Source organism: Argiope bruennichi, chromosome X2 (genome assembly GCF_947563725.1).
Source record: "Argiope bruennichi chromosome X2, qqArgBrue1.1, whole genome shotgun sequence".
Classification (NCBI taxonomy): Eukaryota; Metazoa; Arthropoda; class Arachnida; order Araneae; family Araneidae; genus Argiope; species Argiope bruennichi.
Window position 1 is genome coordinate 37,291,368 of NC_079163.1, and position 27,967 is coordinate 37,319,334.

General features: G+C 28.6%; 1 protein-coding gene across 3 annotated transcripts; it reads left to right on the forward strand.

Annotated features, from left to right (window-relative positions):
* Window positions 1–52: 52 nt before the first annotated feature.
* On the forward strand, window positions 53–24,672 carry LOC129960191 (uncharacterized). 3 transcript variants are annotated; one of them, XM_056073410.1, is made up of 3 exons: window positions 53–209; window positions 770–838; window positions 22,432–24,672. In XM_056073410.1, exon 3 carries the CDS (start codon window positions 22,494–22,496, stop codon window positions 23,670–23,672), a length of 1,179 nt encoding a protein of 392 aa, XP_055929385.1. In that variant the 5' UTR covers window positions 53–209; window positions 770–838; window positions 22,432–22,493; the 3' UTR covers window positions 23,673–24,672. The 3 variants fall into 3 exon arrangements, with proteins under 3 accessions (XP_055929385.1, XP_055929384.1, XP_055929386.1); XM_056073409.1 differs by lacking the exon at window positions 770–838 and having other exon boundaries at window positions 22,432–24,670; XM_056073411.1 differs by lacking the exons at window positions 53–209; window positions 770–838 and adding an exon at window positions 17,837–18,021.
* The last annotated feature ends 3,295 nt before the right edge of the window (window positions 24,673–27,967 follow it).

Sequence of the window (27,967 nt, forward strand, 5' to 3'; positions counted from 1 at the left end):
TAATGCTATTTCTAAGCCTCGATTCTTAAAGACTTCAACTGGTGCCATTTTGTTAATGCAGTAGAAGCGCAGTAATAAATGGCGCATCTGTAGGATCAGATAGTTTGTTTTTGTTGCGGTTGTCATTTCTATTGTTCTAGCATTGAAAGCTCACTTCAGGAGCATACGCCGGAAAACAAACATCCATTCCTTGAAAGCTCATATTGTTTGTAAGTATAATTTTTTGGTGTTATTTAACTTTAAATGTAAATGCTCAATATCTTTTATTTTCATAATTATATATTTATAGAATGGTGAAAACTATGTGCATCGCATCTGGTGGATGCTGGTTTCTTTGTTAGTTTGCAGTGTTAGGGTCTACATCATAATTTAAATATGATCTAAAATCAAATAATATAAAAGGCATTGCTGAATCCCCAGAAATCGATATTTAAAATCATCCTGATATGTTATTTTATTCAGTCTTACTGTTTGTGTAAATAAAACATGTATTTCTCGATTCATGTAGCAGGATGGCGCCGGGAGGTCGCGAAAAGTTAAGGAAATTTATTATAAAACGGAAATTTTTTTTATAAATCGATAATTTTTATCGAACATGATAATTCGCAAGGAGAATGAAACATCTTTGGTAACTAATGAAAATTAAATTTACTGATAGCCTAAGACAGATTATATAAAAAAAATATTAACCAACATATCTAATTTATTGCATATATATATATATATATATAATAGTTTCGCCGAACGTTATTTGTTTGCTTTATTTCAGAATGACAAGTTATCAACATAAATAGCAGAAATGGTTTTGCATACTATGAGAAAAGACAGCCTAACATAAGTACAGCTCCTCTTACCATTATGATTTTATGCTTTAATGTTTTTGTTTTTTGAAAAGATACATGGTGCTATTCTCCCCTTCCCCTTTCTTCCCTGGAATGTCAAATCGATCATACACGTGTTATGAGGCGAAAATATAAATTTTGGATATTAATATCCATTATTATAATTCCAGGGGCTCTTACCTTATTGCAGATAGGCAGGATGTCACCAATTTGTTAATCTTTTGTATCACCATATCTAACTACTGCTAATCTCTGCATGGCTGTCAATGGTAAACCTTGTGTGAAGTGATATACACAATAATGTTTTCTTTATGGAAAATTGATATATGCATTTGTTATGGGATGTTTCACAATGCACTATAAACAAGCAAATGATTTTACATTTAAAGGTGTTTTCCTAAATGGCCATCTCGTCCCTAAATAGCAATCTAAATAGCCTGAAGAAACTAAGAACAATAAATACTATAGGCCAAATATAAATTAATGAATTGAAAAAACCATGAAAGGGCATTTCACCTGTACTATTTACTTATAGTTTTAATGCTTTCTTTTTATGCAATTTCCCGATGTTCAAACTGGAAATATTTTGAATGAAAGTATGAAATTATAAGAATGAATTGTGAAAATAAATTAGTAATTGGAAAATATAAAGGAAAAAAGAGATGTGTGAAACCATAATAATAATTAAATAAAAAGTTGTTTAAAAATATCAAAAAAGTAAGCAATAGATAAAAAAAATATTACTTACTCTTTATTCTCATTTGTTAATATTTAATTATAAATTTATTTCCTTGAATTGTACATTTTTTTTCTAGAAATTGTGAAATAATTGTTATAATTCTATGCTTCTTTGAACGCAATACTGTAATTTTACTAATTAACAGAAGCTTTCGTTGTGTTAGTGAATAATTTCACTAACACAACTATTATTCATCGAAAAAATATTTATTGGTATAGGCATTATTTCGAGTTAAACTAAAGATATATTCGATTAAAAATTTGACGTTCATTTTTTTAAAAAGTAAATCAATTCGTAATTATGTATTGAAAAATAATGAAATTCTTAGAATCTCCTTTCATTCCATTTGCATCAGCATATCCTAGAAGGATTCTTAACAGAAGATGATACAGTATATAATTTATCTGGAAAAAAATAAAACAATAAGCAGTAGTGAAAATACTCTGAACGAATGATAAATTTATAACTTTTATCTCGTTCTGCTTCTGTTATATGAGGACATCATACAGCATTTAAAGTACTTTCTTCTGATTCAAAAAATTGTTATTATTATAAATTGATCGGATGAAGGAATTCTATTTTTTTTGTGTGACCAAATCGAGGATTATATTCTACATCGGAGAAAATGTTTGGAGGTTGAATTTTCCAAAGATTCTTCTAGAAAAATAAAATTTCTCCATAAACTTTTACTTTTAAATCTAAAAAATGGTATTTAATTCAATTTTTGGATGGAATGTTTATGACCTTACTTCCTGCTTTAAATAGTGTGAAAAAAGTCTGCTTTCACACATCCTGATTTAAGAGAGTCAAGATAAGATGTTTCAAATTAAATTTTGAATCCACAATTCATTTTTTACCCTAGGGTTTTTAAAAAGAAAAAAAAATTGGAAATAGATTTGATTTAAAAAAAACATTATATACACTAAACTATTGTTTTAAGAAATTTCTATTAACAGATCAGGTGAATTGAAAGTGTATACTATTTTTTAATGCAGAAGTTGTCTAGAGGATTAAAAGTTTTATGAGTGTTAACACAATATTTTACTATCTGGTTAATTAATAATTAAGGATTACTTCCAATTATATATAAATTACAAATGATACTTGATATTGAAATAACCAGCACTCTCTCTAAATTTTAACTTTATCTTTTATTTTTAAAGTAAAAATTATAATTGTTTTATTGTCAGCAGTTATAGCAGAAAATGCCAAAATTTTGCGTATTTTTAATTGATTAAAATTTTGATCAAAATATCATAAAAATCGCTCTGGAATGTATATTCCTTCCCTTCCAAAATACTTGCCAAGTTAAATAGCTCCCTGTCAAACAGTCTGGCCTGTAGATTGTTGTCAAAAGACAGAAAAATCATATTTATTATTAGTAGAGATAGAAATAAAAAAGATGTCAGAATTTTAGTAAAATGCTGTAGCATCTGAATGAGGACCTTCAAATCCTTGAAAATGTTATTTATGAGAAGTGTTATGAAAATCATTCTCAAAGAATTTATTTATTTATTTTTTTTTTTTTTGGCATTTATTAGAATATTTATTATTTTAATACTTCTAATATATTTATAGTTTTTAATTTATTATTTCTTATTGGAATTACTCACTTTAAAGAGTTCAATAAACCTTATAAATATTAAAGTAGGTAAAAGAAAATATTCCATTTTATTAATTATAAAGATCATCAATAAATAATTGTCTTAAATTTTTTAATTTTTTTTTATAGAATTTAGACTATATTTTGAACATTGCAAGCTGCGAAGTATACAATTTGATAACTCAGGCAAATTTATTTAGGAATAAAATTATTTAATAGTGATCATAACTTTTTATCCATTCTTTGAAGTCATGGTTATTGGAGGATGTACTACTTGACAAATATTTTCATATGATAGGTTTTCTGTATTGTGTGTATCTCAATTTCCATTTATAAACTCTCTACTTTTGAATGAAAAATCGCACAAAAAATATATTTATACTATCTTAAAATTAAAACAAAGTTTGTCATAGTGACATCAATTTCATTATGTGAATTTTCTCTCGTTCATAGTATTGAAATCTTAAAACTTTTTCACTGTAATTACATATCAATTGTACATGAAGGTAAGCTTTTATTCAAGAATTAGTTTCTATATGTGTATTCTGATTTTATTGAGTATTTTGAGTTTTATTGTTTTTAATTAATTCAGAATAAATGTTTGATTGAGATTTACTTTACTATATTCCAATATACTATATTATAAATTTCCAAAGTTCTTGAATAAAATTTTTGTTACTGCAAGTTATTCCCCTCTTCTAGACAAATAAAACAAATTGATTTTTTTTACTTAACACTTAAATCTCAATAAATGAGCTATAAAAATTTGAACCTTTTTAATGCATGAAATAAAACCATATTTCAATTCGTGTTTTATTGGTGATTTGAATTATTTTTACGAATGAATCATTTATAAATTATGACATAATTGTGAATATACTTAAAATGTTTTCATCTGATAAAGTTATTTATCAGCCCAATTAGTGTTATTTGAAAGTAAGCTTCAGCTGCTAATGATTTTAAGTTGTAAAGAATTGTATTTTATAGTGAATGTTTAAACATAGAACTATTTAAATCCAATTTTCTAATGACAGTTCATACAAGGTTATATTCAGTTTAAATAAAATTATTAAAATGTAATTTCCTGCTAATATATTGGAGGATATAAGTTTTTTAATACTGTTTTTCTAAGTGTTAAGTCGTGTTATGAATAGTTTCATGTCCATACTTGAAGCTTTCTCAGTATATTTCAAAATATAAAAAAATCTTCAAAAGATTGATAATAATGGTCTTGTTGATTAAAAGTTAAGAATATTCATAATATTGCAGCCTCTTATTGACACTCTGAATATAGGAAAAGAATAAACCTCTACTTTAAGAAAATAAAATTATTACATTTTCCAATTAGTAATTTAAAATAAAATGTTAGACTTTGAACTGATATGTTATACATATATAGAAAGCTTGACTGTTCAGCATGTTAGAAATTATATATACACAAGAGCTGCCATTTTTCAATTGAATAATATACTTCTTGCAACATAGCTGTTGAACTAATTAATTCTAAAAAATTCATAGCTATCGATCAATAAAGCTTTATTAGATTGTCGAGATGATTATAGATTGTGTCAGTTTATTGATAATTAATTGAAATACAGAAAGGCAAAAAAGTCAATTTTCTTGTTTAGAGACAACTGTGAACTAATAAACAGAATGGAATCAAATTTCATATATAGCCTGTGAAAGGCATAGGGAACTAAATTTTGCAAAAAAAAGTTGACAGTACAATATATTGTATAAAGGAAAGAGTGCTGTATTGAAAAGGTTCCACATGAACCTTAGTACCTTAATGTTTCGATTCCAGTAGCACCAATATATCTACATATGATCTCCCCCCCCCCTTTAAAGTGTGTTAATGGAATTTGGCTTTATTCTATTTATTTGTTTTAGTTGTAGATGCCTCCAAATAGGCAAAGTTATTTTATAGTCAGCCTATAGTTTCATTATACAAATTTTTTGAAATGTGGTGAAATGAAGTTCTAAGAATTCATATGAGAAAAATAAAAATTGTAGTAAATAAATTATAGTTATGGAAGAATTAATTTTATTTACTAAATCTTGCAGTATTTTTTTTATCATGTTAAGGAGAATGAATATAATATCCCGATAAGCCTATAGTTACATAACAAGCTAATGCTGAATTTTGAATTAAGCAATAACATTTAGAAAAATAGAAATGTAGCCAATTATCTAGTGCAAAATTCTTATTGATTTGACAGTGTAATATCAATAATTAAATTGCGAAAAAATGAATCAACATATGAAATAAAAACTACAACAAATAAATAATATATAGTAATGTATTGCTTCACAATTTTTAGACTAATCTGTAATAAGTTCACATCATAACTAGGTAGTTTAGTGTGATGAAAAATAAAATGCGTCAATTATGAGCTTTACATAACTATAAAATGTAAATAAATGTGTTCATAGTAATTACTTTCAGATTGTTGTTTAGTTTCACAGAATCATATTTGCAGTGTTTGAGAATAAAGTAATGATGCATTGTATAATTATAATTGCTGAAATGATAATTTTATTGAGTGAAAGAATTTTTCCTTCTAAATTAATACGAATTTAATTAGGGCTTCAGTTAAATATCGAAATAAATAAATAAATAAAAATTATGCAAGTAATATAATAAATGATATTTTTATAGTTCTTTTTATGGATTGGATAATGCAAACAAAGATATTTACATAAATGCTACGGGTGACTTACAAACTCTATTTATTATTTGGTTAAATATTGCATACCATATTCTGGCTCGTGTATTATATCAAATAATCTAGTGAATCTGTAGAACTTCAGCTTTCAAGAATTGAGAACTTGATGATAGCTCGATGATAATTAACAGATATTTTTAATTTAATAAACTTTAATTATAATAACATTCTATAAAATATCTATTGCAATCATTTTTTATTATCAATATGGAATATAGCATAGTAAATGAAATACTTTTTGAACTTAATTTACAAATCTTAATTTTTCAGGGGAAAAAATTTGTTTGATCTTGATTGCAATTTAATTTCTCTATTGGTTTATTCTATCTAATTATTAAAAAATATAGCATTGTGCCTTTATTAGAAACAAAGCACTTTGCAAAAGCATATAATATATTGCAGCATTTTGTAAACTTAATTTTTGTTATTTGACTTTAAGAAGTGGAACAAATGCATAATACATTATATTTGAAGAATATAATGAAAATAGTTGTTTCCATTTTTTTATTAGTATTTATACAGAAATATATTCTTTTCGATGAGAAGAAATATCTTTCTATAATTTTATATTAATATTTGATTTTAAAAAAAGTAACACATAATAAGTTTGGATGAACACTCTAGATACAAAATTGTAGCAAGTCTGGAAAGTCAAGGTAACAAAATGAACAAGAATGAAAGTATTTTGATTAGAACTTGTTTGAAATATTTATATACCAGCTGATTTTTGTGAAGTGGTTAAGAATATGATATATTTGTTTTAATTAGGTTTGCTTGGAAATCATGAAGGAAACCAAGGTATGAATGGTATCTAAGCATAGAACTTGTAATGTTCTCTCAGTTAACATAGGAACCATTGAGCATGCTCAGATATAGATAAAGGATAAATATTCATTCACATAAAATATTGGGATGTTACAGTGTTAAGGTATCGAATAAGAATATTTACAGATCCTTAGGCCTTCACTTAGCTGAATACTTGTTAAAAATTTCTTTGGTAAGTGGTTAGCAATTAAAAAAATAGCAATTACAATCTGCTATTTATTTACTGAATTACATACTGTGTGTCCACCACGAGAACACTTCCAGACAACTTTCTATGTTTACGGCGGGCGTTATAGAAACAGGTTACTGTAGGAAGAGTTCATTTCGCAGAGGTAGAAATTCATTCAAGTTTCTTACGTTGGCACGTTTAGCACCAAATTGGTGATATTTGGTATTATTGCATTTAAATTTTGAAAAGAAATTTAAAAAAAAAATCACTAAGCTGAAAATCATTTGTGTACTCGGAATATTGAAAATATATGATATTCCTGTCATATGTATACAAATACAAATAACAATGCAAATCAATTAGAAAAACTGAATAATTATTTGTATGTCTAACGATTGCACAAGAAGAAAAAAAAATAAGTAGAAGCATGTATGACAAAAAATTGTCTTCATTTCATTTGCTTTAAATTTATGTAAATAAAATAAAATTCTCCATCTAATTTAACATAAAAACAATAGCATAATCAGTCTTAATTATTTCATTATTTTTATAAAAGATTGTTTTTATTCTGTTATAAAGTAAAATGTTCATTGTTAAATATGCTTGAAACCTTTCGAAATTTATATTTATTTATTTTTCTGATGTATATGCTATTTCCCAAAACATAAAATTAACAATTACCACACTATCAATTTTTAGTTTTAAAAAAATTAACTTTGATTTGTAACTTATTTTTTATATGCACATGCTTTCTACAACATAATTAATTGCGCAAAGTTTATTCGTAAAAGTATTCTGTGTTAGAAAATAATTCAAGTGTTCATTCAGGCACGTGCCATATGTCCCGGACTTAAAGGAAAACCCAAATATATAAGCCCGACATCGCTGTACAATATTCTACGAAAAAATCTGTGAAAGTTTGTTTTAAGGTATTATTCCAGATGGCCATTTATTCATATTCCTCGGCTTGAAAAAGAAATCTAATTATTTCAGAGAAAACTTTTACTCACGAACTATCAATTCAAATAATAGGGTGATAAATGAGCTTTTCATTTCAATTTATATCAATAGTCGTGAGCAGCATAGCAATAAAGGATCCATAAATTCCTGCGCTCATTTTATCATTTCGGGGTTGAAAATTCTTCACTCACAATGTCCTTCAATTTAAAATTTTAAATGTGACTTTAAAGTTTCTCTTTTTTTTAAATTGATAAAGTATTTTAAAGAATGTTAAAATTTAAGAGACAAAAAAAATTATTAAATAATGAAATGAGGTTAATATTAATCAAAGTAAAGATTAATAAAGTATAAAAGAAGTAAGCTAAGTGAATATAAAGACACGTGCAACTGCGGCTAAAGCTAGAAGACGAATGAGCAACAGGTTTTTTTGTCGCTTGAAATTGACACCAAGAAAAAGAATAACCCCCAGACTTCCGTCCGATTCCACCCATTCAAAATGGATCTTTCCTATTGGAACTTGTTTCCATAACGCCCCGCCGTAAACATAGACGGTTGTCTGGAAGTTTTCTCGTCGTGGACAAACAGTATGTAACTCTCATATTTTATAAGAACAATAACAGTGTAAAACATTTATATATGAATATTTGACAGAGTTAGTCCAAACATTGACATTGCATAATATGAGATGCTTTGGATGTAGAATATTTTACTAAATAACTTTCAGAAATCAAATAATAAAAGAGCAAATTGCTCAGCATGTAACTTAATGGAAATATTAATATGATTTTTTTTTATGTCTATTGAATTGGTATATTTTGCTATAATTTAGAGTGTAAAATTTTAATGAATGGAATTAAAACTACCAAGAAGGTTTTGCAATGAATAACAACACATATTAAATATACAAACTACATATAAAATGCTAAGCAAGATTTGTATATTTTATGAAGAATAAGCCAATGCATAATAATAAAAAAAATGACAGTTGAAAAATATGGCTATCATAATTACAATTTAAGAATCAAAAATCAATAAAATAAGGGAAAGATATAAAAAGGAATTATTTACCTAAGTAGTTTGAACACTAATATATCTTCTCACAAGTCATACAGTCTGTTACTTTTTATAATTAAAAAATGTTTAAGATTCGAATTGAAAATATTGCAACTGTTTAAGAATAATCAATTTCTGAATACTTGGTACATTCTAACATATACCCCATGAAACTATGTATGAAATATTACAATATTTTACATAGATTTAAATTTTTTTTTTTTTTTTTTTTTTTTTTTTTTTTGTAAAGAATTTCCCATTACATAGTTATTTTTAGAAATTTTGTTACTGAAATTGCCTAAAGGAAAATAAATGCAAAACGTATGAAATCTCCTGACAGTGTCTTAAAAGTGTATGTATTTATGATATGAGAACATGATAGTTTTGGGAATAGAATTTTTATGCCATAAAAATTAGCCAGTTATAAGTATATTTAAATTGGAACTGTGGAAAATGCGAAATATCAGTCCAAAATGTTTGAGTTTAAATTCTGATTTAACATCTACTCTTAACTCTAATTATATTACAGAAAATACTTCTACAAAAAGATGATATCAAGAAGCTTATTCTTTTTAATATTCTAAATGCTTCAATATATTAATGCTTTTTGTAGCTAGCCTATGATTCAAAAATCCAACTTTCAGTAAAACCAAAATTTATTTTACAAAATTGAAATGTTCTCACTCATATCTTAAAATTAGCAATAGCAGAATACAATTTTATTTTCAGTTCATGGTAACTTATTAACCCTTAACTGGGGACGTGCGGTCTGTGAGACCGCTAGCGATGTATTTTCTGTCATCCCTATTCTATTTTTAGCTCAATTGAATGGATTGACCCTGTAGCTTCCTGTTTTATGACCTTGAATACACGTGCACTTTTTTTTACCGATTTCACCAGATGTTTTTAAAAATAATTCAGTTATTTCTTCGAGCGCGGTCTCTAAGACCGCATCTCCCTGTTTGTGTCCCAGTGATAAACAAGGCTTAGCAGATGGCGCTAAAACTTGGGCCCCTAAATATCATCCAGTTTACTGATCCTATAATGAAGCAGTGCTCCAGACATTTTAAATAAAGAATAAAGTGATTTAGTGATAAGGATAATTGTACAGAAGAGTTTTTCGATGAAAGTTCACATTCAACTGATTTTGATATGCATGTTCAAACATAATTAATTTTTCTAGTGATAATGTATTTTGAAAAACTCATAACATATATTAATATACCAAGAAATATATATACAGAATTTATAGGTTGATTTTTATACTAGTTCTTAACCTGTATATTTAAAATGCCCTAGAAAACCGTGCTATGAAAGTCACACAGGCCGATAAAAAAAAAGGGCCAATTTTACCCATTGTCAATTTTTTTATTTTTCATATAATTGTTCAATTTTACATTATATTGTCTTCTATATACCTTCAAATACTGTAAAAATAAATATGATTTAAAAAGTAATATGCTTTTTCAAGAATATTATTTATTGTATTGGGTTGGCAACTAAGTAATTGCGGATTTTTTTTTTTAGAAAATCAAAGACAATTTTTTCATGGAACTAAATAACTTTATTCTGTAATGTATTGCCCATTTTGATCAATGACCTTTTGCCATCTTTCAGGCAGCATCATAATCGCACGTTCATAAAACTTCTGGTTTTTATTATCAAAAAACTGAATCAGGTACGATTTGACATCATTATTGAAATTTTTACCATTCAAGGAGTTTTGTAAAGATCGAAACAAAAAGTAATCAGATGGTGCAAGGTCAGGACTATATGGTGGATGTGGCAAAACATCCCAACCAAGCTCCAATAATTTTTGCCGAGTGACCCAAGATGTGTGTGGCCTTGCATTGTCATGATGGAATACAACACCTTTTCGATTTGTCAATTCGGGCCGCTTTTATTCAACTGCATTGTTTAATTTCGTTAGTTGTTCAATGTAGACATCAGAATTGATCGTTCGGCTGGGTGGTAAGAGTTCAAAGTAGACAATTCCTTTGCAACCCCACCAAACTGATAACAAAACCTTCTTTTGATGAATATCAGCTTTTGATGTTGTTTGAGTTGGTTCACCTGGCCTGCACCACGATCTTTTCCGCTTGATATTGTTGTAAACAACCCATTTTTCATCGCCAGTTATCAGTCGTTTTAAAAATGGATCATTTTCATTACGTTTCTTTAGCAAATCGCAGCTGTTAATGCGTTGCGTTAAATGCGTTTCTTTCAGTTCGTGAGGAACCCATGTATCGAGTTTTTGAGCATAGTCAAGTTGTTTTAAGTGATTTTCAATGCATGTATGTAATACATGAAGCTTCTCTGCAATCTCACGTGTTGTACTGTGACGATCCGAATCGATTATTGCTTTGATTAGGTCGTCATCATCTTCAACTGGACGACCAGAGCGTTTTTCATCTTTGAGTGAAAAATCACCAGAACGAAATTTGGCAAACCAATTTTGACACTGCCGTTCTTTTAAGGCTTCGTCACCATAAACAGCACATAACTTTTTATGAGCTTGCAATTCGTTTTTCCCTTTGCGGAAATAAAAAAGCAAAATATGACTAAAATGTTCCTTTTGATTTTCCATTTTTCAACGAACGATAAACGAAAGCTACGCAACCGATCAAAAAACTTTTTTTGCTGATTGACAGCTGAATTGCCAACTATCAAATAACAAAATGTGTTTTACATTTTTACTACGTCTGCAAACCTAAAAATTCAACTGAAGCCATCTATGAGTGAAATCCGCAATTACTTAGTTGCCAACCCAATAACATGTAATTTGAGAAGAAAATGTATGTTCCAACGCATTTACTTTTTTCAGTGATAATATATTTTAGTAAATTTCTAAAACATATCTATATATCAAGAAAAATATCTGCAAAATATATTGGCAGTTTTTCATACTAATGCATTCATTAGAAATTTTAATTTGAGTGTAAATGAAATGCGGTCTCGTAGACCGCACCTCCCCAGTTAAGTCCTAAAATTTCACCTCCCCAGTTAAGGGTTAAGACAAATTAAAGCAAATAGAAATGCTATATATATATAAAAAATAGACATAAGCTGTTCTGGCAGTTTGAAGGAAAATATAATCATTAGATGAATGCTTTTTTTCTCCGACAAAAAGATATTGTATTCATACAATCATATAAAGTTTTAAGATGCACTTTTTTGCAGAAACAATGCACATAAGACATTACTTTTTTTTTTTTTTTTTTTTTTTTTTTTGCAAAAATCAGTAAATTGCCTGCTTTGAAGATGTATCAATGAGAACATTCCTCAGGCAAAAAGTGCTTTTAAATAATAAATAATTTCAAGATTTATTAATATTAGGAAATTCAGAACCCTGTAAAAACAGCAGTAGAAGTGAGAGAGAAAAAAAAAAGTAGGAAACCAGTAGAAGCCACCTGACGAAAATAGTCTGAAATATTTCGTTTGTACTGAAGTATTAACACTATGTCACTATTCTCCAGTATTCGCTGTAATGAAATAATATACAAAGGAAAGCTTATAAAATATGAAAAAGAATTTATATTAATCATTTTATAAATATGAGTAAATGGAATTTTTACGAAATATCCATTAAATAAGTAGAAATATTACTGAAAAATATGTTTTAAGCTAATATGTCGAAAAAATACAAACCATTCCGCTGCCAACACACCGGGAAAAGCGTTGTGATGCAATTCAACATATACACTCATGTCCATAAATTAAGGATAATTCAGAATCACGCGGAAATCGAATTCTAAAATACATATATCACTCGTAAAATGACCACACACTTCTTCAAAAATCACATGCAAATTGTAAGAAGCCACTAGATGACACCGATAGTACGTCACAATGACGAGAGTGATGTATAAGGAATACAGGCAAAGAAGTAAAATTGTTCGCAAGCACTTTATAAGCCTTCCAGTGCAATAACTGCATAGTTATAACACAAAGAACGCATTTGGATGATTTTTTACGTGGTAGAATTGTCGGCCGTCTGGAATGTGGGCGTATCCAGCTGGAAGTATCCGAGGAACTTGGATCGCCCAGAGTATCATCTCCTGGCTTTGGCAACGATTCCAAGATGATGGTAATGTGAGTAGACGTTACAGCACAAGTCGCCCCCGAGTTATAACGCCAAATGAGGACCGGTATTTGGCAGTTACTGCCAAAAGAAACAGACGGAGCACAGCATCAGACTTGTCTCGTCAGCTCTCTTCAGCCACTGGTACGACAGTTTCAAGGCAGACCGTGTACAGACGCTTGGGGCAGATTGGTCTATATGCTCGTAGGCCTGTGAGATGCGTTCCCATAGGGATAATTAAGTGTAAGTAACCGAGGTCGGTGTGGTATCGCTCGCTGTGTTTACTACTTGACGACCATCCACAGTAAGGTAAGAACCCCCATAATTCCAAAACAATTTTAATTACTAGTACGACAGTTTCAAGGCAGACCGTGTACAGACGCTTAGGGCAGATTGGTCTATATGCTCGTAGGCCTGTGAGATGCGTTCCCATAGGGATAATTAAGTGTAAGTAACCGAGATCGGTGTGGTATCGCTCGCTGTGTTTACTACTTGATGACCATCCACAGTAAGGTAAGAACCCCCATAATTCCAAAACAATTTTAATTACTGGTACGACAGTTTCAAGGCAGACCATGTACAGACGCTTAGGGCAGATTGGTCTGTATGCTCGTAGGCCTGTGAGATGCGTTCCCATAGGGATAATTAAGTGTAAGTAACCGACGTCGGTGTGGTATCGCTCGCTTTGTTTACTACTTGACGACCATCCACAGTAAGGTAAGAACCCCCATAATTCCAAAACAATTTTAATTAAATAAGTATTTTACAATAATTTTTTTTTCCTCTTCTCCGAGATCTTTTTGTTGAATTATATCGTATCGGACATTATTGCTATTATTTCCATTTTTTTTTTTATTTTGTTTATTTGTAAACATAATGAACATGGATAGTTAACTTCTTCATATGAATGGATGCTATGGACGTTATAGCTAATATTTTCTTTGTGCGTTTTTTTTTAATTTTCTATACATTCAACAAAATGCTCTATAATTTAAAAATAATATTAAACAAATGAAACTAATTTGTGTGTTACCTTACAGGTACACCTACCTCCTGTAATTTTTTGAAAAATAATTTTTACGTCGAGTATGGCAGTATTTTTCTTATGGTTTGATGCATATCAAACTGTTTGTCACGAAAGTTTACAAAATTCATTCATACTATGTTTTTTAAAATTTTTAATACCTCTAAAACATTTTTCTTTTTATGTAATAAAGAAAAAGATAAGGACCAATTTCCCACTCTCTCTCTTTCTCTTTCTTTCTTTCTTTCTTATTCTTAAATAGTCCGCCAATGTGCATATATTTTTGTACTGCATTTTTCGTCAATAAATTTGGCAATTGTTTCTGAGATATGACTGGTTGGCTAATAGGCGATTTAGATGGGTATGTATCTTCTGTTGGTAATATGTTTGCAAAAAAGGAAAGATATTATTTACATAATTGAAGCTTATATAAAATTCAATAAGTGAAAAAAAAAAATTTTTTTTCCCTGAGAATTAAATTTTATTTACATTGATTTTAGTTGAAAGAATAAATTAGTTTTTCAAATAAAGTTGAGAACATATTGTGCAATAATTAAAGAAAATAAAATAAAGCGACATCGACAAATATTACATCTGAAAAAAGTCAGAGAAATTCAAACAGCAGGATTGCTCAGGGCCCGACTTAGCCTAATTGGAGTCCGGGGCAAAAACTTCTTTGGTGCCCCCTCTGTCTTTTTTGTCTTTGAAAAGCAATGTTAAAAAAAGTTCATTCAAGAAGGAAACGTAAACTTTCTATTCGATTTGGGGGGCCCGGGGCAACTGCCCCGTATGACCTTAGTCTGGCTCTGGCATTGCTGTCCGCCTTGATATTATATCCATAGAGTTGAAACTGTGATAGAGGGAGTACAACCGTATTTTGGTGTAGGACAAAATAAAATCCTGTGACTTCGGGATAGAATTTGTATTCTCTGTAACCGCATTCCCATTATATTTCAATGGCAGATTATTTCTCGCTTTTAACTGTTAAATTTTAAAACTTATTTAAACCGTGGTTAACTCTTGTTGTGCAATTGGATGCAAAGAAAACGCTTCTAAGGATAGTTTTGTATCATTTCTGAGCTATGTATAATAAACGTATTATGTTTATATCCATTTTAAGTCAATTTAAAATTTCCTAACTTGGATCACGCAGTGATTTTGATGTTATAACTGAATAATATTTCATAGTTTGGTTTAGTTATTGTATTTAATTCAGTTAACTTGTTATTAAGCTTCATTTAAACCGATATAACTGCATTATATTTCGCTACTTGCTTTATTTTAATCTTGAATGTGTTGCATGTGCTTGGCTGCAAGCTTGGCGTGATTTTTTTTTCTCTCGTCAATACAAGTGTCTCTATAAACATCATTGACCGAATAATAATTGTGTATTTATTTTAATGCAAATAAAGCCCCTTATTACTTCCAATATGTTGTTCCTTTTTTAACATAAATATTCGAATTGTATTAAAGCGTGAACGACATTAAATCATCATTATGAATGAAACAGTGAAACTAAAATGTATGTTTTATTGAAAATGTTATATAGTAAAATTTTATGAATGTGCAAATAATAATTGCATGTTTTTATTAATTTTATATAAGATCTAAAAAGAAACTAGTGGATATTCTAAAGATAAGAAACTATTAAAGAAAGAAATGCTATCTTTACAGATTTAATATTGTCTGAATGTCAACATTTATTAATAACTTGCGGTATGTAAAATCACCGTTTCATGAAAATTTCGAATTTCTTTATTATTTTGTATTAAAGTCAACACATTTACGATTCCAAAAATGATTTTCTTTTGTTTCTGCGGGAGTTAGAAGCAAAATTACCGGCAAAATTATAAACCAGAAGTGAAATTTCTTAAACTGATAACTAACAAAGAGAACGCAAGAGGTTGAAAGTTCAGTTCGGGATGAGATTTTGTATAATGGTAATATACATTTAGAATGTTCATTCATGAAAATATTAAGGTTTAATTCGATGAAATAGCCCTAAAACATAGCTTATGTATTAATAATGTCACCGTGAACAAGTTCTCGAATAGTATAGTGGTTAAGGCTCTGACATAGCGTTTGCGAGACCCGGGTGCGTTCCTGTGCTAGTATTTTTTTTTTTTTTTTCTAATTTATTTCAAAATAATTTAACAGTTTTATTTAATATCTTTTTCCTTTTTTTATGCAAAAATAAATATGTATTCTCCTAATTCTTGGATTATAATTTAATTTTTATTTATAAAGAAAAGAAATATAATTATAAATACGAACTAGGGAGCTCCGTACTCTCTGTTTATGCTCGCCAACCCCCAGAAACTGCTAATGCAGTTCTCGGATCGCTTTGCGCGCTCGCCATCTACTAAACCACTTTAATCTAGTAACAGATATATTCAGATTCAATTTATTCCAAAATATGATAAAACAATGAAAGAAATAAGACTTAAAGCAAAAAGTACACTCACAAAAATCACCTGCATCAAAGCTCTTTGTAAACACAAATAACTTTTGGAAACTTCGCTCCGCACGCATAAACGTTTAACCCTATCTCGTTCATTATGACTGGATCTTCTTATGAACGATTCTTGAGCATTTTCATTCGACCTGTTTTCTCTTTTTTGACGATTTCGTTTTAAAATCGATACGGCACGATATAAACTCATCGTAAAAAATTTTGTTCGTGTTTTGACCGTTAATTTTTTGTTTAAAAAATTGTCAAATCGATGAAAGAATAGCGTTCGCTTGAAATCTTATCAAACCGCGTGTTGATGTTCCCAGGCGAGGTCGAAGTGTTGCCAAACGGCGATTAACAACCGGTTTTGAAAAACCGGTTTTCAAATTCGGTATTTCCAAAAAACCGGTTTTCGAATTTTTGTTTAAAAAAAATTGAATAGGGATAAATAAAATATTTTTCCCTATTCTATTTTTTATTTTATTTTAATTTATATAAAATAACAAAAAACGAAATCAATAGCAAAGTCAAAATATAAAAAAACAAAATTAAAGATTACATATACATATTACTTACACAAAATAACGAAAACTCAAAAATTTCAAATAATATTTGTATTATTTTCACCAATTTTAATTTCTCCTAAGAAAATAGAATTTTAAAAAACATAAAATATCCACTGAACGGTGGCTAAGTTTCGTTCTTATTTTGGATACAATATTGCCTGAAATTGAAAATACTCGTTCACTAGTTACTGAGTTTGGCATCAAGTTACAAATTTAAGTTTTTTGTTCTTTTATTCGTTTGTTCAAATAATGAAAATTCAGTGTCTTTGGATTTGTAAGTTTTTCTTCAGGGTCTTCAAGAAACTAAACAATTATATTATTTCAGACAATTATTTTATGAACTGATTTCAAATGATTATGTAGATTGCTTGTAGATGATCCTTTAGAGCTCAACATTTTAGTACAATGATTTCAGATTGCCTTGTCTATTCTGAACTATTTGAAACTATCCCAAACTTCCGACTTACTCATTTTTATCTAAAAATGAAATTAAAGTTATTGAATAAATATTTGTGACGTTTATTTTATAATTTTATTATTTTAACTATTAATATTAATGTAATTTAAAATAATCTAATCTACACATTTTCTAGGAATTTTGAAGAAAAAAAACACTTTTTAATCTAATTTCGATGCTTTCTAAAGACATAATTTATGTTAAAACGTTGCGAAAGAAAATATGGAATATTTTAACACATTTTGTTTTATTTAAAATTCCATTAAACAGAAGCCAGAACTTCTTATTTTACACTAATTTTTGATAGAAGAAATTTATATAATAAAATTTAAATTTTAAAATGTAAAATAGAAAATATAAACATAAAAATTAAACATACTTAATACTTTCGTTATTTTTACCAAATATAACAACTTTATATTTTTGTTTCCAGTTTTCGCCTTCACAATATTAAGCAAACCTGTCGTAACTCGAAACGGATCGGATTCTGAGACCACATTTCGACAGTTCCATTTCATTAAGGGGTGAGACGCGGAACGATGAGCACATTTGACCTTGGATTTCTTGCATTAGATACTTTTTAGTTCTATTTTTTTTCCACGTGTATGTGAGTGTTATGTCATTTCTGACAGCATTTTATTTTAACTGAATATTTCGTATTGATATGGCTAGTTCAAGTGGTGTAAAAAAGCTTTCAGGAGTGGTACGAAGAAAATTTTATATGATATTAAATACTGTGATCAAGAAGCAATTATTTATTCCTTTCACACGTTCTTCGAAACGAGCCAGTCAAATTGCTGACGTTTCTATTAGCACCGACTTCATACCGATAGACAAAACATCCGACGAGAAGCAAGAGATGAACTTTATCAAACTTTTATTTCACCTAGAAAAAAAGTGAAAAGGGATGTTTATAAAAAATATAAATTGACGAATTCGAGGCGCAACTGTGTAGTGCACAAGCACTGGCCAACGCAACTTGCCATGCTGAAAAAATGTGTTTGCTGCCCGTTGCATAGAATGAATAGCAAATCAAATAATTTCAAAATTAATTTTTACATAATAATATGAATTCTTAAAACTGGTTTTCTTAATTTAAAAACCAGTTTTCGAATGTGACAAATTTACTTTAAAAAACCGGTTTTTTAAAACCGGGTTTGAAAACCATCCAACCCTACTATACAGTTTTAATTTTATGAAAATTTTTACAAAATTAACCAGAAAAAATAAATGCAATTATGTATTTTTCGTACAAAATTTAATTTAAATATTAATCCTTTTAGTTTACAAAGATTACATGAATAATAATGTCATAAAGAAATTTGATTTGTAAATAAATGAATCATTTTAACTAAATTAAAAAAGGAAAATGTTGAGTTTGGTTAATAAAAAACTGATAATGAAAACTAAAATGAAAGAATTACTCATAATTCTTTTGGGGTTCTTAGGTTATGGTTTAAACATTAATCTGAATGAAATTCACATTTCACAATCAACGGTCAAGAGTTTGAATTTCCAATGACTTACATGAATTAATTTTTCCTATGCTGTCTTTTTCGCTTGTAAATGATTGTACATTTTCTTGTTGTATTTTTATCTTTCTGGTTCATTAAATTTAAATTTCTTTCTTTCAATTGGTGCCATCATCCCACTGTAGAAGCTTTTAATCATGTGATCTGTATTCGAGAATAGCTGCTTTATCAGATGTCAAGACTTTTTCCTTTTCTTTTACATTTTTACGTGTATTCAAATTTTTATAAATATAAATAATAAGCATATTTTTTCCTCTGAAGCAACAATTAAAAAGTTTAATTAATTTCCACAGAAAAAAGAGCATAATGAATATAATATATTTAATAATATATGATGACACAGTATATAAACTTATCCCAGAAAAAAATCTTTGGTAAAATATTCATAGCACAGAAGTTGAAAATAAAAAATAAAAAAAATCCCTTAATTTTATAAGAATTGGAAATGAAAAAGACATAATAAAGCTGATACAGGAATTGGTTTTCTATGAAATGACCTATATAATTTTTTTAAACACTAATCAATGAAATGCACTATGATGTTTACATAATATTTAATTCAAAGAACTTATTCATTTATGTCAGAAAAATTGTAATTAGAGGTAGCCGTGAAAACAGATCATACAGGAAAATTTTCATTGTGCAAAAATCAATCCTGTAAACCCATCACCAGACAAATTCATATATCGCTTACAAAATAATGAAAATCCACAAAATTTGCTATTGATAAACTAAAAAGTAAAATGAAAGCAATATAAATATTTAATAAATTTTATAGCTGAAGTATACAGTACTACAAAATGATATTTTAAAAAGTTTTGAATAAATAATTATGACTTCATATTTTGTTTATATATAGCAATTAATAATTTGTTTTTATATAATAGCTTTATAACACAAACTTTCCATGTATATCAATTTTTAATGATGATATATAACTCTGAAATTTATGAGCAGTTACGGACATAATTCAAAAATATCAAACTCTTCGGTCATAATAGATAATTAATTTTAAATAAACTTAACAGCAAAATTTTGCAGAATCGGACAAAACTTTCAAACATTTTTATGCATCAATCTTACTTTTAAAAAAAATTATACTATAATTTACAATATACGGATAATAAAATTCTGGATTTCGAAGCAAGAATGCTTAATTGATTACCTTGGATTAAAATCAAAACATAGCAAACATAATTTTTATTTTCTTCAAAATACTATAATATTTTTCTTGCGATGAACAAAAACGTTCAATTTCAGTTTAATTACACGAAAACAATGATATTAGATTCTTTATTAGTCTAAACATTACTAACTTCTCCATCTAGCAGTCATCACAAGTCGGCAACTGTATCCGAAAAAAAGTTGATCAGAATGTGATCATCCGTTGTCGGATAATCAAAAAACGGGGAAATCGACAACCGGTTAGGTCTGGAGAATACCGATTTGACCGCTGAGCAGCGCTTAATCATCGGCTGATGCTTAACTACGGTTGGTGAATACGGCGGTATGAGTATGCCAAGAATTGCGATATGGCGCCAAAAAAGGTACCCTCAGACTCTCCTTAAGTCACGTGACTCATGTTGGGCACACGTATTTCGATAAGAAAGAAGCGAATAGCTCCCTCCATTTATATATCAGCTTTATGTTATCTAATGTTCTATATTGATATATTTATACTTACAATAAAGTTCAACGTGTGTGTTGGCGCTCTACAGACCAGACCATTTAACCTACAGCTACCAAATTTGGTACATGTCTACCTTGGAGGTCGGGAATGTGCACCTGGGGTCCCTTTTTTTAATTATTAATTAAAAACTAATTTTCCCGCCAAATGAGTAAGGCTTGTTTTTTTCCCCACGCTAATGAGGTTAGGTTTAACATTTTTCGACCGATTATTTCAAGCGATTCTGTTTATTTTCTTAATGTTTGATGCATTTAAAATTAAAAATTGTTAATAAATCATTCAGATTCAACCTGAAGTACTTTTGAATTAAAATAAAACAAAATAAAGGAAATTAAAAATTTCTAATCTGCATAGCGTTACCCCAACTAGCATAGAAAAATTCACGCATTTGCGTTACCATAACTGGCGTTGAAAATTCACGAATGCTCATTGTGTTCTGATTGTTGACAACTATTTTCAACGGATGCGGACTTGATTAAATTATTTTTAGGTTAGTTGTATGCTTTTGTCATTAAATTGTATTTATGTTAGTTATATATTTTTTGCATATGCTTATAGTTTTTAATACATAGTTTATTAAGTAGCTTTTTAACCTGTTTTCGACCGATTATTTTAAACGATTCCGTTTATTTTCTTAGTGTTTGATGCATTTAAAATTAAACATTGTTAATTAATCGATCTGCTCATGACCAATCTGAGAAAATTTTGTTGACAAATTCTTGAGATATTACATAAATTAAGAAAGATATTCTTTAGTGCCTATAAGGTTTACATGTGCAGTGACTTTCTTTTCAGTAATCATATTATAAAAAAAAGGCTTTGTTTTAGTAAAAAATATTATTATATTAATTGCAGATTAGTCGTTTCCATTTTAATTTAAAGCATCAATTCTACGGGAGCTAACAGAAAATTAGAGAGATTATAGATAGTCATATTACATTATGACTGAAGGCCTTTATAATATTATGAGTGAATTATATGACTATCAAAATTTGAAGCTTTAAAATATTTTGATGAAGAAGTAATTAAAGTAGGAATTACATAAAATATTTAATTATTAAAATTTTAACGAGCTCTAAGATTGACGAACCGGTTGGTCGCCAAAGGCGGCTAGTATATTAATAAATATTGAATTTATAAAGTGAAATTTTTATATTTTTCTATATTCATGTTATGACTGTTTAGGCGTAATATAACAAAAAAAACCTGGGAATTCAGTATAGTTTTATTCTCAAATGAAATTTATTTTGAGAAATGCACAGAAACTTTGAATATGAGTCTAGAAAAATGATATTTTTAATGATTACATTGTATGCATTAATGAATTTTGAACCAAGACATTTAAAAGAAATTATTTATTAGAAAATCTGGTGTTGGTTACATTTTATTCAAAATTTACTTAGAATGCAATTTGCTTTCACATTTTAACTTTAAAGATATTTTTAGAACTTTTCCTCCTTCCATCAAGTATAATATTTATGGTTATTATAATTTATTGCATGCATAGCATTATTTTTTACAATATTGATAAATTAATTGTTACATTTTAAAAGAAATATAATTTGTAAACTATGTACTTTTACGTCATGCATTTATAATGCTACTTTAATCTAAGTTTGCTGTCAGATTCTCTTAATTGATTGAAAAGGCGCTTGCAGTGAAATATTCATTTTGTATTGCATACGAAATCCATAACTTTTTTTTTTTCTTTTCAGATTACATTGAGATTTTGCAGAAGATATGCTTGAAAATAATTCCTATTCCGCCTAGGAAGAAAATGGAAGCACCTATTAATGACTCAAAGATTGTAGTCCCTTTTGTGCCATCACTTAGCCACTTATCTTTTGTAAAAGTAGCTTTTCCATTGTACAAAGACTTTGATATCTCAACTTGGCAAAGCATCAATAGAGAAATCACTCATGGAAATCTGCCAGGATTTATTGGAGATAGGTCTGAAAATCGTCAGGTAAACAAAGCTAAGGAAGAGTTACTTCTCATTCCTGCACATTTAAGACTTGGATTATTACAAACAATTTTGGGCTTGCATTCGACTTTTTTAAATTGGCTTTCGGAGAATTCGTGTTTTACTATTATACCGAATATATATACAGTCCTTTACTGGAGAACTGATGGGACAATTGACAGAATTAAAACAGCTCAGCGATTGCTTCTGTGTAAAGAGAATAATATCGAACAGAGGTTTGATTTGGCCTGTGCTTATTTCTTCGAGGAAAGTATAAAGGCTTTGTGGGTAGAAATGAAGAAATCTGGTAAGGCAGACAAACCTTTATCAGCTTATAAACCCGTTACATGTTTTTGGGTTAAAATGATGCACCATAGACATCAGGTTCCATGGATAGAGTCTGTTCAAAAATACCTCGACCTTAGTGATAAATTGCCTGTAATTCCGTACGCAAGATACAGTACCTTCTTTCCTCTCTTGAGGCCAGAAGACAGGGTGAAGTTTCTTGTCTCTTTATGTGATACTACAACTGATGATTTCCGTTTCTGTCTGTATGGAGCAACTAAAGAAGAAGAAATGCAACTGTTGAAGATGGTTCCACGAAAAGTCCTTATTCCCTATTTGGATTGGCCGCTGCAAAGTTTCTTTCTTGCAATGGCCGAAAGAATGTGGAATTTTATTGATTGTCGGATTTTTAAAGAATTAATAGATATTATCTTCAAGAAAAAGCTGAAGGAGAAGGATTTTGATTATGGCACACTTTTTATGGACTTTTGGGAAAGAGGCCCAAATCACTTGAAGAAAGAGGCAGCAGAATGTCCAATTTGGACCCGCAGACTTAATTTCTACCTTGATTTTATAAAGAAGGAGAAAACCGGTGGTCTTCGTGAATTGTTAGAATCAGTAAGGGGAAAACTTACATATTTCGGTGTGGCGCCAGAACTCCATCTAACCATCCAATGGTATTATCTGCTTCATTCAAATAAACCATAAGATAATCTTCTTGTAAAAAAAAGTGCAATATATAAAGTTTGAAGAGATTATCTACAAACTTAATTTTTGAAGATATTATCTTCGAAAAAAAAATGCTTGTGAAGAAGGATTTTCATTATGATTAACTTTTTATGGACTTTTGGGAAATAAGCCCAAATCACTTCAAGGAAGAGGCAATGGAATGACCATTTTAGTCCCGCAGAATTAATTTCTATTTTGATTTTATAAGATAGGAAAAAAAGGGTGATCTTAATAAATTGAGAGATTCAAAAAAGGAAAGACATCCAGAGAATATTCACTTTCCAGGTTTGAATGTGTCGCCCGAACTCTATATTGCCCTTTCAAATTGTCTTCTGTACTTCATGCTAATAAACCAGAGATATATGATAATCTCCTTGTAAAAAATGCAATGTATAAAGTTTTATAGCACATATGAAACAATAACTTCATCATCCATAACATCCAAAACTTTTGAAAAAATGTGTGATTTTTTTTTTTTTTTTTTTTTTTTTTCCCCTAACTTCAAATGGGATATATGGCTTCCATTTCGCCACCCTGCTGTAACAATATTGCTTTGTGACTGCATATAGTATTAACATCAATGATGTTTGTCAGCATTGGAGTTTGTGTTAAGCATCTTTCTGTCTATTTCATTGCAACAATTCCTTCATTTTGTGAAAAAATTCATCAAGAAAAATAAATATATAAAAGCTATATTTTAAATAATCTTTTGGTTTGTCTAAGGCAATATTTGTGGTACTCGATTTTTAACAAATGAAGGATATTAATTATATATTTTAATTCTTGAAATTTATAAATATAAGCCGTTCATCACATCAATTTATTAATGGTGCATTTTATCCTCTTATCCACTATTTTATGGTCAAAATTAATTATTTATATCGTAAAGAATTTTTGTATGATTTTTAATATAAATAATACTATATAATTCTCATCTCCTTTGTGAGGAAATGCTCTGTTATTTATATCATAAAGAATTTTTGCATGATTTTTAATATAAATAATACTATATAATTCTCCTCTCCTTTGTGAGGAAATGCTCTGTTTCTTATAATGCATACTTAAAAACTGTATGAATAAAGTTGGATTCAATAAAACATAATTCTATGTGTGTAAATTTTATTCTAAAATTATATTTCTTCTTTTTTTTATTATTGCTGTTTACTTTTTTGATGTATTTATGTTAAATTTTTATTAATAATTTTTTTTTACTACAATTTTTAAAATTTTGAAGGAATGTTTTTTTTTTTTTGTTTGTTTTTTTCTCCCTGACTTTCAATGGGATGTATATTTTCCAGCTCATTTGATTACTGGGTTTATGTAACCATAGTATTTAAAAAAATTGAAATTTTAAAATATTGGAAATATTTATTTAGTATTAAGAGATTTTTTCACTGGGTCAGAGATACACAGGTTTTCTCTCTCATTAGTACTTCAGGCAACTCGTTTAGCATTGCTGCAGTGGCCTGAGATAAGATCTTTGTTTTGAAATCTAGTTCCAAGGAATTACCAGAAAAAAGGTGTGGTATATGTAAATCCATCAGGCATAGATGTCTTGCTAATGTGGCATGAAAATTTAGAGAATAAGTCCTGTCTCAGATAACAATCTCGTCATTTAACCCTGCTGTTATGTTCAGATCCATTTTGATCAAAAAGCTACATATATTATAAATTGATGAATATGTATATTTATAATATTTGTTTTATGGTTTATGAAATGTCTAATGGTGAAAAAAAGTCTGGGCACAACCATTTAGAATCAGAAAAAAATTATTCCTGGACCCACTACGTATGCTAAGAATTCATGATAAATTCTTTATAAGACATCATTGATAGTTCTAAATTCAATGCTTTTATTAGTTTAGTTTTACTTGCTGGGATATTCGAATCCTGCAATGAATGTACAGAAAGTTTGTGGTGGGAAAAAGAGACGATGAGCAAAGATTTTCATGTATCAAGAATTTTGAGATTTGATGATCAAGTTACACATTTCTGTATTAGAGAAAAGAATAAATTTGCAGTAATTCACGATTAATGGGATATATTGCCCGATCTTTTTTTCTTTTTTTTTTAATTCCAGTGCATATGCGACCATTCATGAACAGTTATTTTCTTTCAAAAGAAACTATCCATTGTGACATTACATGCCTAAAAAGCAAGTAAAATTTGGTTGGAAATTTTAAGTTCTCTGCAACAATGAAACAAGTTATGTGTGGAATATTCTACCAAACTTTGACAGGCGAAAAAGGAAGTAACATGAGAAATATCCAGTTCTTAAGGTTCTTGATTTCTCTATGATTTCAAGGGATATAATATAATATGTGACAACTTTTTTTCCTCATATACACTTAGATACATGTTATTGATAAGAAATGTAACTATGAATGGAATAATGAGATGAAACAGACCCTGAATTACTCCAAATTAAAAATAAGGAAATTTATTTATTTTCATTTGTATTCACAACTTGTGAATACAAATGAAAGCTTCTGTGCTTTTCCCGTGCATGCTCAAAAGGAATAAATGCAAAATAAAAGCACATTACATTTTGAAAAAAAAAAAGTTGAGAGTTTGGAATCTCAAAAACCTCAAGCAATATTGATTAAAATTATACAAAAGATACTGTACACATCTTAAATAAAATGATTCCTTGTTATACTTGTAGGATAAGAACTAATAGGAGGCTAATTATTTTTTCAAATGTTCTTGGCATTGGAGTGATGAATGCATATATCCTGTTCCTGGCAGCAAATTCTAATTGGAAATTAAAATCTCAAAGAAGGGTGCGAAGTTTTTTTGAAGTTCTAGATATGCATGAATACAAGACCATATTTGTAGCAAATATGTACTCCCACATCAAAGAATTGCAACTAAATGAGTGAAAAGTGTGCTAGGGCAGTTGAAAAACTTTGGAAGTTCTAATGCTGAAGCACATATTGGTGAGGAAAAGCAGAGAAAGAGGTCACTTGTATCTCTGTATATCAGAAAATAAATTTAAAAATGTCTGCATAAAGTGTATTTCTGTAGTTGCTCATTGAGGAGATTTTTCTATATTGGAAATAGTCATGAACAGGAAACTTTGTCCATATAATAATATAAACATAGAAACAAATATAATTTTAATGTATTTCAATTACAATTTTTTTTATATTGAAGATATCTGATAAATGAAACAAAATTTATCTAACAGAATTTTAATTTAGATTTCTTTTGTGTAAAAAAAAGGGAAGCTTCTGATATATTTACTTTTTGTGCCTTCTTGAATTAAATGTGAATGGAATTAAAAAAAAATTTCTATTTATTTTATTTGAAAATGAAAATAATATTAGTAATTGAAATAAGAAACATTAAGTTCATTTGAACCTGAATACATTGAATGTATATTTGATATGAACACAGCAATAGGATTATGTTTCAAAATTACTAAGCCCATTCAGAAATAGCCCTTTTATTGTTTTAAAAGGGAATGTAAATAAAACTAAATTCATATCCTACATAGGTACACAGTTTTGCTTTTAGAAATGCTTAATCTGAAATGTATACAAACGAGAGAATCCTCATTGTAATGACAATACAGTAAACAAAGTACATATTACAATTCCAATTTTTTAATGGGTATTATTTAGTTGAAAAGTAGATCATTTTATTTAATTCATCGCTGATTTTACATAATTACCATTAAAAAGAAGAAAAAAAATGTGAAGTATTGAATGCTATTATGTTCAAAAGTTATGTATATGCTCCTTTATTCCCTTAAATTATATAGAGTACAATTTTTGGTTTCTTATAACATCTAAGTACTTTATTCTAGTTGGCTGATGATAAGCAGTTAAATACCTTGAGCTACATTTTGAGTTTATATTTTTCAATTAAAATTTGCAAACTTTTATGAGAAATTGTGTGTTTCTACCATTATGCAAGTATTTACTATATTTTATTAAATAACAAACCGCCTTTGCATATTTTTCCATTTCAGCATTAATTCTGGCTACCAGCTACTTTGCCGAAATTAACGCTTGTATAAATATGCAGTCAAACATTTTATATATCTTGGTCTCTAAATAGCTTCTTCAAACAAAATATTTAAGCTTCAAATTTTGATAGTCATATAATTCATAATATTATAAAAGCCTTATGTTGTTCCTTTCATTGTACTATGTATCTCTAATTTTCTCTCCTAATTCCTGTAAAAATCTTTTTTTATTTTTTCAAAAAAATCTAAAATCCCTATCATGCTTTTAAAAGTGCATTAATTAACGAATTTTCCGATAAAG

Bases quoted from the DNA above. Each gene is read 5' to 3' on its own strand.
- LOC129960191 (XM_056073410.1), top strand. From the start codon at position 22,494: ATGGAAGCACCTATTAATGACTCAAAGATTGTAGTCCCTTTTGTGCCA.